We start from the raw sequence: 12,143 nt of genomic DNA on the forward strand, positions 1-12,143 counted from the left end.
GAAAGCCGTAATGCCCGAGCAGCTTACAAGCCCTGCTCCAACATTCCCAACAAGCCATCAGGGATCTGACCAAACCGTACAAACTTCATGCGTGAGGGGCTCGGTTTAAGATGCACGTCCTGCACGGGCAGAGAGGATGACAAAGGCATTCACTCTCGGGAGCAGCTGAAGCAGGGAGCTGAGGACGCAGCTGCCAGAGGCACAGCAGCTCCCCCACGCCGGAGGGAATGCAAAGCCCCCGAGCAATGCTGCCCTGTACTGCCTGCACCCTGCACATGTCTGCTTTTCTCCAGCACCTTCCATTCAACAAGTCTGTTTCTGCTCAGCTCCCTGCTCTGGCAGAGTCTGGGATTTAGGTTCTGAGAATCACAGGGTTGAGAATGCTTAAACTGTAATGTGTCGCAGGCTGAGAAGTACAGCAGGATGAATTGTGGCACTTAATATGAAGTATGACCATTTACTTAGTCAGGAGTGTGCTCAAGTGGTACAGTTCAAGAAACAGCAGGTGATTCATGTAGGACGTGACAATTCGTAGCACCCATCGCCATGCGAAGGTGGTGGGAATGCCTGCGAAACACCAGATACAGCCACAACTGTTACCTCAGGCGTTGGTTTTTTGTCCTTCCTTTCTCTAGCAGCTGCAAAGAAAAAAATGAGTATACAGGAGTGACTGTACCTCATCCTATCTGTACGCAGTGCTCTTGGGTCTCTCACCCACTTCCTTCTCTTTCCTGGCAGTTCTTTGATACGCCACATTTGAAACTTGCCCAGAGGCCGCTGGAGCAAACAGTGACAGCAAACAGATCTATTTCCCAAGAAGGAAAACACACAACTTCCCCTCTGCAACATCCCCAGTTCTTCTAAAAACAGGATGAGTGTCAGGATGCAGAAGCCCGAGTTCAGGGGACTGGGTTTAACCTGGATTTCCTGCAAACATGCAGAGCTCATCAGTCTGTCATGTAGACTTGAATGCTCAAAAACGGGAACAGGCTAAAAGTTGGATTACATTGTTTTAAAGGCTCTGTTTACAATTATGAGAAAACCCTGCTCAGTCCCCTGCCTGAGTAAACATCCTTGGGGTGTTGCCATCACTTGGAAATAATAGGGATTGTATATACAATATATCCCCAGATCAATGTGGTCTGGGGACAAAGCAGCAATAGTAACTGCTAAGAACACATTTACTTCCTATTTGTTACATTGATGGTTCTTCTGGCAAAAGCAGAAGTCAGCGTGTCTGTAGAGGAGCACCTGCAGTTCTGGGGAGATTTTTGTTTAAAAATAATAATATCACTGTTACAGACACTGTTGCCACTTTGCTGAAGGCACACTGAGAATCTGCAAAGTTACACTAGCACCACAACCAACAGCAAGACTGTGGTTTAAAAGACAGGAATCTTGGAAAGGGCAAAGGGAAATGAAATTTATTATTAAGAGAAGAAAGCTACGAACATCTCATTCCATGTTTTGTGCTATTTGTTGAATATTATATGACTCGGAAGCCTGCCCAACCATTTCAAATTTACAGAAGGAACTCCAAAAAATCAGAGCAATTGTGAGGCAAAGCTTGAACAAACATGACTTTGTTTTCTGTTGTTTATGGATAGCTTTTGAGGCCACATCAGTACCCTTGCTGTTATCCACATAAATCTCAGAGGCCTTTGCTACAGCAAAGACTCTTCTCTGTCAGAATCAATCAAATGAAAACCACCGTTGGTAGGGCATTTATAATGTACAGAGTAGGTTCATATGTGCAGTCTTTTTCGTAGCTTCATCTAATTAACAGGAACAGTGTTGTCTGCAACAGAAGAAGATACTATTGCCCCAAAGGCCTTTTGGAGAGACTATGACTTGAAGTGACAAGCAACTCTGCCTCCAGGCTTATTTAACCCTTTTTGCCTCCCTCCAGGCACTACGACTGCTCTTCTGTGTTACAGCACACCACCCACCGGACAGATACTTGTTGAGCAACTTGCTGGACTGAGGGCACAGACTAAATTCACGCTGGCTTTGAACGGCCTGGGCAGCAGGGTTAGTAAGACTCAAGGCAAGACTGAACATACACTGCTTGTCCACACAAACAGGATTTTTTCCTACCACGGATCATCAAGGCTAATCTGTTTTCAGTGCAGCGTACAGTAGAGCCTGTCAGGCTCTCTCTTCAGTTGGGCACCACAGAAAAGGAAAACCAAACCAGGTTAAAACAAACATAGCTTCTTCCAGACTCCCTCAAAGACTCCTTCTGTCTGGAATCTCTCAACTCTGGCAAATTAAACAAGCATCCAGGTGTGTTATTTTAAAACTTTATACCCTGGTAGCGTTAAGCTGCGGGGCGTGCAGGCAGCAGCGCTGGGTGAGGGAGCTACCGAGAGAGGCCACCTTCCAGCTGGGCGCTTGTTATCTCCTCCCCATCCCAGCGCAGGTTTTTCCCCAGGACTGCTTTTACTTTCTGAAGCAACCCACTCAGAACACCAGATCAGAAACAACTTGCCTCACCTCACCCTAGGAAACCGTTGGTATTTTCAATATGCAGAAATATAACTTTTTCCTGGGCAAGCTTTTACTTGGGCTTTGGAAAAGTACTTACAACAACAGATTTTTCAGCTCCTGAAAATCTGGATGGCTATTTTGGGACAAATCTTTCCTTTTACCCTTCAAATCTCTGTGCAAATATGAGAAACCAATGCACATCTGCATCAAGTTTTAGGTTTGGCAAACTGGAGTCCTCTCATTACAAAAGAAGTTTTGTAAAAGGTTTACTCCAGATCTATCTTGCAGCATGAGGGGGCCACAAAAGCAGTGTCCCTGAAGGGACAAGCTTTCCGGTCTCGTAGCATGCCCACACAGCAAATTCAGATGAAAGCCATAAACTAAACACTGAACGAAAAAAAAAAAAACAACCTCTAGGGCCAACATGCTGTTCTCCCCCAAAACCCACCAAATTCAACATGTTAGCAGCAAGTACAGACACATCAGATGGACTTGAAGTGGTCATTTTCCTGCAGATCAATTTTATAAACTCTGCCTCCCTGGAAGAGGCATTCCCACATCAATGAATCCCTCCACGCTAGAGGGATGAAACTAACATTGATGCAGCAGGCGGTCACTAACAGGCACAAGCCTGTATAATTTCAGTTTTGAATAATTTGTATGGTATTGAGTAGATATCATTTATTATTTTCATCACCTTGCCTTGTTTCTTCTTGCGCAAATATTAGACACAACCTGCCCTACACCCATTTCGTGTATCTGATCAGATTAATCACGTACGCCCTTCGAGTGACAAGATACCTCCTCAAACAGGACACTTCCATTCTTGAAAGGTCCACAAAAATCACAGGTCCCTTCCATCTGAACTAAGATAATGAGGTTAATTTCCTCTTGGTGAGCTAAATGGGCTCTCTCAAAATAGTCACTCAGAAGATGTTTTTGCAGATATTGCCTTCTCATTCAGTTATTTGTGGTACAACACCTACACAGAAAGACACTTTAGGAAGCTGGCTAGAACTTGTAAGAGGAGCTTATTCCCAGTTGTGTGCTGTCCTCCTGTGAGATCTTTATCTCACTATTACTTGAGGTGGGATGATGATATTTACCCATGGGGAAAGTGCTTTGAGACTGAGAGAAAAGTAGTATGATTATAGGATAATCTTGGAAGCTTACTTCCCAGATTACAATTCTCATAATATTCCCATCCACTTGGCACTTCTGGTTTGATTATGTTAGACAGGGACGTATCCTTGAAGGAAACCTTTCCATGTTTCAGTATCTGAAGCATCTCTTTTAAACTCTAAGCCTTCTAGGTTTTCTGTTAACAGCATGTAACATGGGGGCAGCGATGGTACCCAAGGTAAAATTCACCTTATCTGTCTTACGCTGTTTTGAAAATGAGCATCTACCTCAAGCAAACCATCACTGCTTTAAGAGAGAGATGGCACCTGTAAAAGATAATTTATCTCTTTCTAAGATCTTTAGCATGAATCAGCTTTCAGACAACCCCACACAAAGCCCCTGAGCAGCTGTTCTCTACCATACACTGGACTTTAACAGGGCCAGTGCTCAGGCAAGTCCTATACCCCGCATCCGCCACAGCTCCCTCTGGGATTGATGCTCCTTCTAATGAACTAGCAGAAGCAAGGGCGGCAATTTCTTACAACCTTCCTATTACAGTCCAGTGTTGAATCATCAGAAGATACTCAAATGTGGGACTGTAAAACCTTACGAAAGCGTGTCACATCACAACTGGATTCCATGTACTCCCTCTGAACCAATCCAGCTGGCACTACCCCACGAAGTGCAGGCAATTGGAAATACAGTGTCAGTTGTTCTCATGCACTGCTGCACGTTACCCTTAGCAGTAGGGATCCAAGATCTTCAGATCAAAGGAAGGAAGTGCAGAAAACAAGCACACACGTTGCAGCAGGAGGTGATAGTAAACAGAAACCCTCTCAGACCTCACAAAGAGGTTTTTATTAAGGACTGCTAAAATTAAAGCTCCTTTTAAGTTGGTTTTAAATACTTCATTCCCTTGGCACCTTCTTCAAAAGCAGAGTTACAAACCCAGGAGTGCACAGGAAAAGGAAAGTGGTTTAAGTTTGTAACTCTCCCTTCCCCTATCTCGTTTTGGCTGCATTTAGGTCTAGTCACAGAAAGTTATTTTGTAAGCAGGTTTAATTTGCAGAGAATGTTAAATCAGCGATGTTCCTCAAAAATGACTACCAGTCATATTGCTGTATGCACACTCCAAGTGCTCATAGAGGAGAGAAAAAGATAAGCCTCCTTTGATCTAAAAAGCCAAAATAATAAAAGGCCAAAAGAGAATGAGAGAAGGAGCAGGTTGAAAAATGGGTTTCATTGATAGTGGCTGGATCTGAAATCTTGAAATACCAATATGATCTAAAATGAATTTACTCCAAGGAAAAAGAAAACACACCAAATTTCCCCTGCCTTCTTTCTCACCTCCTGTGTCTTCACTTACTTTCTTTCAGTGTCGGGTGTTGACGCGGTGCTGCTGAGACCAAGTGACTCCTGCAAGAGAAGACACATCGCGGTGAGAGCAGGCATAAGAGCAGCCTTTGCTCTATTTATGCAGAATATCAAATTAAAGAACAAACAAACAAATAAAAACAGATTATCAAAATCAAAGTGCTAACCTCAATCTGGGATCGCAGCTGTAGAGATGTGGGGCTGGCATCAGGTTTCTCCTAAAACAGAACAGATGTTAGGTTAATGAAATATCCAAACACTAGAAAGAAAAAATTGGAAGGGGAGAAAAAGGGAAGAAGAAACAGGGTAACAGAACCTAGGACTACCTCAAAACCATTCAAATGGGAAACATTAACCTCTCTAGAAGGAATAATTTTCAGGATAAATTCTGAAATACTCCAATAAAACAGCTAATTCCATCCTTATCACTGGAGAATATAGAAGAAGGTAACATTACCAGACAGAAGTGATTCAATACAAAATAGAGAGAAGAATGTGTTATTTTCACTAGATCATCACACAATTTCTTAGGTAAGCTCAAGTGACATTTCCCAAAATTTACCTTCAGAAAGAATGTACAGGGAAAATCTGCCACTAAACCAGCATTCTCTGAGCTAAAAATACTGAGAGGATTCTGATAGATTTCAGCAAAGCCCATTTCTCACACAGAAATTTGTCAACAGGACACAATTCAAATCATCTTCCTTCAAACATCTAGGATATAACCATCTACTCCAGGACCCGGTCATCTAGGCTCCCTTCACAGTTAATGGAGAGAGACAGGAACTCTTACAGAACAACTCACCCAACAGGTTTCAGCTGCCTCAAGTTAGATGAGGTGAGTCCCACCAGTGGTATCTAATTTAAGATTGCAAGCCAGCTGCCTAAGAGGCACCTACTATTAACAACACATCTAGCTGAAGTCAGTGGGAAAACTCCAATTATAATGGAAGAAGAAATTACAATAGCTGTCAGTACTGAGAACTACACTCTGCTGGTTGATCTGTGTGTGAAACCATGGGGGTAAGCTACGTATGGCTGTTTTATTCTCAGCCAGTCCTACCCCAAGTGAAGTATTGCAAAGTGAGTACTGTAACCAAAAGGCCATCATAGCCGAGTAAGCAAACCACAGTAGCATACATGCTCCAAAAAAATAAAAAAAGGACGTGGATTTCTCAATACTGGAGGTCTTTTTGTTCACACATTTCTCAGCCTACATATAAATCTCTTATCTCTGTGAAATTATACTTCCATACTTCCTATGCCCTTTGTTTACAGAAAGGGTGACAAAACCTTCTTAAGGATTTAATTTAAAAAAAAAAAAAAAAAAAAGAAAACCAGACACAATTTTCTGGAAATGCAGCCTTTTCATACTAAACAGGAAGTTACCACTGAGTGCCATGAAGACACAATTAGCCCACACAGAAAGTCTGCAAGATCTAGAGAGGAGCCTACTCTGCCAACACATGAGTAAGTGGGCTTACATGGCAGCCAGGAGGGCACAGGACAGCTCATGGCCATGTGCTTGCTAGTAAACAGGGCTGACACAGGGTCATTGCCCAGCTAGGGGATTTTGCCTGACCACGTGTGGTCTGTGTATCTGCTTCTGCTGATTTTACAGCAGGAAAAGGGAACTGAAGTCCTTGAGTGGAAGTTGGCATGAAAAGGTGACCACGTTCACTTACTGATAGCTCCACCAAGACTCTTCTAGTCAAGCAGAAGCTGGACTGAGTCCAGGGAAATTCCACAGATGTTCACAGATCAGGAAAGCAAAATTAGCTATTTGGCACCAGGCATCCCTCTCTTTCTCCATTAGCTCTGTCAAAATGGAATCCGAGAAAGTTTTGCACCTGGAAAAGATGGCAGGCACATCGCTGCAAATCCTTCTCGGGCACTCTCCCACCACCGCCTAGCAGTCTGCAAGGAGGGAGGGAAAGACAAGCCCCATGCTCCAAACTCCTCCTATTCATGAGTGCCTTGTTGTTTGTCCACACACTGCTGCACAGATGAAAAAGGGAGTATTTTATCAGCTAACCCACCTTAAAGTTTCACATAGCCAGTCAGGAGAATCCACTGTGTCCCCAACAAGCCTTTAGATCCCAACTTCCTGATGATTTATCTGTTGCCTTAAAAAGCTGCTTGCTGCAAGTGTGGTTTTTTTTTAAAAAATTTGCTAGTTTTGTAAACTATCATTTACAAGATGCTATCTGGGTTCCCAAGGCTTTATAGAAGTCTTTTGCTTGAGCAGTTGCTTGTTAAGTTGTAGTATGAGATTGCAATTAGATGGAAAGTTACTACTTTCAGCCTAAAACTATTCAGGTGAATAGCCAGCTGCATTCCGTGCAACAAAATCCTAAAAAAGCTGACTGTATTTGCTTTCTTTTTTTCTCATTTACTGTTAAGCCCACCCTGTTAGAACAGAAGCAGTTTTATAGGATCAAGATGACTGTGGAGGACAGAAGCAAGGACAACTCTCCTCTCTCCCCTCTAAAGCTCTACTTTGCAATGCTGGAATGAAAAACACCTGATAGTCTTGTACTGTTGTGATTAATATTCCTACCTGCCTACCTTTCCAGCAGAATGATATTTTTTCTATTGTTATTTAGACAAGAAACCAAAGGAAAATACTTAGGAAAATACTACTCTCGACTCAACTTTTGGCATAGATCTATATCACAGATTACAGAACTTTTATCAGCCTTGAGCAATTCTATTTATTTAGGTTAAAATCCATTAAACCTCACATTAAAATCCACAGGTTGTGTTGACTTTAATCCAGTAGGATCAGGGCCTTTTTTATACCAAGGGCTAATTCTAGAAGGTTGAGCAAATGTTGACCGTTGGCATGCTCTCAAGCACGCTGTAACAACTTTTCAAAAAATATTTTCAAAGATTAGTTTAATGAAAGTATACCTTTCACCCTTTTGAACCAAATCTTAAAAACTGAAATAAAGGAGGGCTTGGGTTTATAGAAACAGCCGCTGCAGTAACAGACATCCCATCCAGGAGACTGGTCTAGACAAAGCAGGCATCAGAGCAATGGGTATTTCTGACCCAGCAGTCTGCTGCCCTGGGGAACTGCCCTTCACGTGTGCCCACAAAGTGCACCAGACACTCACGTCACCTACACACTACACAGTGCTGGTGCAAGAAACCCAATCATCTGAGAAAGTACCCAATGGAGTGCAGACTCCTTCAGCTATGTGATTAGATCCACTGTTTCCCAGAAGTGTCTGATTTACTTGCATGGCTTCCGTATTTAAGGGCCCCTGCCTGAATCACCCATCCAGTACCCAGACACTGTTGGTGCATACTGCACACATCCAATACACTGTTAAATCACAGCAACTAAGATCTGAAGATTCTGGAGAAACAGAGATATTCATAAATTGTATCTAGCCCCCAGGGAACACATAAGAGGGAGGGCAAACAGTGGCTTAGCACCAGCTTGTCCAGCTCCCCTTGAGGCCCAAGATTAGTGCAGCACAGAATCTCAAATACTGATAATAAAGCCAGAGGGAGCTGTTAAAAATTAGTAATGCTAATATCCTGTAGAGCAAAGCCCACTGAATTTAAACTAGGGATTCCTCCATTAAGTCACCTACAGCTGATTTAAAACAATCTCAACTTGCAGAAACATTGTGTTCTCCCAGCTTTAAAACATATTCTTATCAGTCCTATTTCCTTCCTGTCTCTTCCTTCACTCGAAGCCGATGACATGGAGAGGACGGCTGCAGGACAAGGCCCAGAGGTCCTGGCTGAAGCTGTGATCCAGCAGTTAGAGGAAGGGAAGGTTCCCAGGGGTCACACTGCTCAGGTGCTGCCTGGTGTCACCAACATCTTCTGCACTGCGGGCGCTGCAGAAAGCAACTGAGGAGCCGAACAGATAAGGCTTGGGAGCTCTGGTGCAAGAGTGCAAATCAGCAAAGAGCTTCTTACAAATCTCATTTTGAATGAAAACGTGAGTTGTAAGCTTAACGAGCAGGATTTGTGGCTTATGCTTCAAGCATTAAGTTGTTTGCCTCAGGGCTCAAGAAAGAAGCTTTCTTCACAGGTAGCTTTTCTGCTTACTTTGTACACTGTGTGATTTACGTGATCATTTGGATGTATTTTTTTTTCAAATTATTGCAGGCTTCTAAATACTATGATTTTGGTTTCAGATACTACCTTCCTCACAAAAATCTTGAAAACAGTTTTAGAATCATTTGTGAGCTAAGCCTGAAAAACACAGATGGGAAGAAAGTGCAAAGCCCAAAATACATGGGGAAGACGCTGGAAACCCATTTCCTGACTGGAACGGCAGGTTTTGAATTCATGAAGGACTTTTCCTCCTGTGATAACTTCAGTTCAGTTGTTCTGTATGTAACATAACAGATAAGGGACATCACTTATCTGAAGGCGTTGCTGTTCTGCTCCGGAAATACACAAGCACGGGAGAGGACAGCCTCCAAAAGGAAACCTGGGCACCCGGGGTAGGGCTCACACGTTCTAGGGGGAATGCACATATTTTAATTACCTAAACATTAAGCTTCATCTATGCTCCACACCATGACTTAGTCAGTTTAGGAAATTATATTCATTGAATGAATCCCTTCTAATTAGAAATTCATGAACATCTTCACAGTTTCTGCCACAGGAGCTGTATCCATTTGAATTATAAATTTAAACACTCCTCTGCAGATCCCAAGATTAATCTCACTGTGCAGACAGCAACTGTGTCAAGTGAGACCCAGGTGAGTGGTGGGAAAATTCAGTGACATAACCAATGTTAAAGGAGATGGCTAAAATGCTCATAAGTTTGTAAATAATTTTATGAAACCATTTCAGCAGGTGTAAATAAGGCACCTACAGCAGAAAACTTCTGTGAGAAAATTCTGCCAGTCTCTTCCGAACCCAAACATTTTCCCTGTTTGCTCTGAATGCACAGTGCATGCTCTAGCCTAGCTTTTGAAATGATTAAACAAAGCTACATCTGAAAGATAGCCAGAGCACCAAGGATCTCTAAGAATTTGTTTTACTTTGAAAGCAACCGTTCTGCCTGGCGTTCTCCACCACACACCATATTTCAGCCTCTGCAGAGGTTCTGGAGAAGGTGAAGGGAAGCCTCTGCACAGAGACAGAGCAGGTATGCAGGTGTGTAATGGAAATTGCCTACAAGACACTAGCTACAAGTCACAGGTCAAAATAAAGAAATAGAAAAGACTTATCCCTGCAGCAAGCCCCTCAGCAAGTGTTTGAGGGAATTAACCAGCTCAGTGAGTTTCCAGTGGTACAGATTAGTAAAAGTCCCAATTTGAGCCTCAAATCGTAACCTCTGGACCATCCCCTTGGCTGTTTCAGCAAAGAGGGAAGGCTTTCTGCTCCATTACTCTTGCACGTTAGAGCCAGAGCTGACACATGCTAAATGATAACATCCTGCAGCAGCAGCAAAACTCTGGATCAAGGAAATGAGCTATGCAAGAGGAATGGTTAAAAAAAATGGGATTTCAAACAATAAATACTTCTACACATGAAATAACAGTCCAAGTGTCTCAGTGCCTCATACAGCAGTGCAGACATAGGTAAACATTTTGCTTAACTACTGATGAAATGCAGCTTCAGGGAGAACACGCTGCCACAGCACTCACATGTCTGCTTTTAGTATTAGGTAGGGAAGAAAAATCATGCCTCTCAGCTTGATGCAAACGCTGGAATCTATCGAACGTAACACGTCACGGGCGGGAGCGTTTGACACTCTCCCCTCTGCCAACAATAAAAACAGAAGGGGTTTTTTGTCCATCTCAAATACATTGCGTTCAACACTAAAGCTGGAAGCCACAGGGGCTGAAAAACATTCCACGATGATTTTGAAAAACATAATTCATTAGCAATTACAAAAAAACTGCAGCTTTTGTAAAGCCCAGTAACAATGAAAAGCGAGGCAGCGTTAACTCATAAATCCACTCGTAACAAAGAGAGGCTGAATCCAGCGAAATTACGGCACAAAGACAAAAACCCAACAGCAAAGGGCTTCAGAGGAAGGAAAGTCGATATGGGAACGCAGCATTCTGCAGCAGGGAAATCAAATACCTTCTGATCAATTCTCCAAACAAGATGAAGCAAGCCCAGAACTATGGTGGCTGTCTCTATGCTAAAAACATATTATTATAAAGGCGTATATATGTGATTGGGACACAGCAGGTCTTTGATTGATGTATTTTATACTCATTACTCAAACGATAAAATAGTAAAGCGCTCTTGTGCTGGCATAACTACATCTATACTAGAGCTCTTGCTAGTATAAATAGAATGAGTAAGACCTGCCATCTTTGCCTAAAACTCCTCGGGTCTGTCAGCACTTTTATTGTACAGGGTAAGGCCAAAAAGAACTTTTGTGAGGAGAAATAACGACGGCCTCAGTCACCATCTGACCCGATATCCTCAAATAGTTAGGAAGGCAGCATCCCTGTGAACCACATACCTCCCCCCCCGCCCCTTGCTTTCATGTAACTGCAGGGCCAGGAATTTAGACTGGTTTTGCAGTGAAGCACTCACAGCATCGCTGATAAGATGAAAATTATCACAAGCAGCTCCTCATCTTGAAAGCCATCACAGAATATGCCAAACTTTGTTCTGAATATTGACAGTCTTGATCTGGTTTTACATGCTCTTCAAATTCGGGATACCCATTCCTCAGGGTCAGTGATGTTCTCCATTTCCCTCTGTGAAACACTGTTCAGATCTTACCAATTTTTCATTTTCATGTATACAAAGCTGTACTACATTTGTATTAAGCTTATTTGACATTTCTTGCAATTTCTCTTCAATACTTTCAAGAACAACTAAAGATGTATTTTTGTTTTGAAAAGTGGCAACAAAAGAGAAGGGGAAGCCCAGGCTAAGACCAATGCCTCCAGGAAACTTCTACAGCTGTGCTATAAATCTTTTCAGATGTACCACGGAAACATAGGCTAACACAAGTCCACTCTATGTCGTATTTGTATTGAAACTGTATTTGTGCACCTACATGTCAATATCCATGCCTCCAGCACATGAAATTTCAGATGATCTATACTGCAAATGAATGGAAGCTTTTGCTTTCAATCAATCAATACACTGAAGCCTCAGAGATCCTTGTGAAACGGGTTGTTACCGTAATACTGATGAATTTTTGCAAG

The 12,143-nt window shown here is 42.6% G+C and overlaps 1 protein-coding gene across 1 annotated transcript in view; it reads right to left on the reverse strand.

Annotated features, from left to right (window-relative positions):
• Positions 1 to 12,143, reverse strand: part of SASH1 (SAM and SH3 domain containing 1) — a 560,220-nt gene that overhangs the window by 58,015 nt on the left and 490,062 nt on the right. Inside the window, 2 exon segments of the mRNA XM_075748449.1 lie at positions 4,979 to 5,028; positions 5,154 to 5,204. Coding sequence (XP_075604564.1) covers positions 4,979 to 5,028; positions 5,154 to 5,204 — 101 coding nt within the window.

Source organism: Balearica regulorum, chromosome 3 (assembly GCF_011004875.1).
Source record: "Balearica regulorum gibbericeps isolate bBalReg1 chromosome 3, bBalReg1.pri, whole genome shotgun sequence".
Classification (NCBI taxonomy): Eukaryota; Metazoa; Chordata; class Aves; order Gruiformes; family Gruidae; genus Balearica; species Balearica regulorum.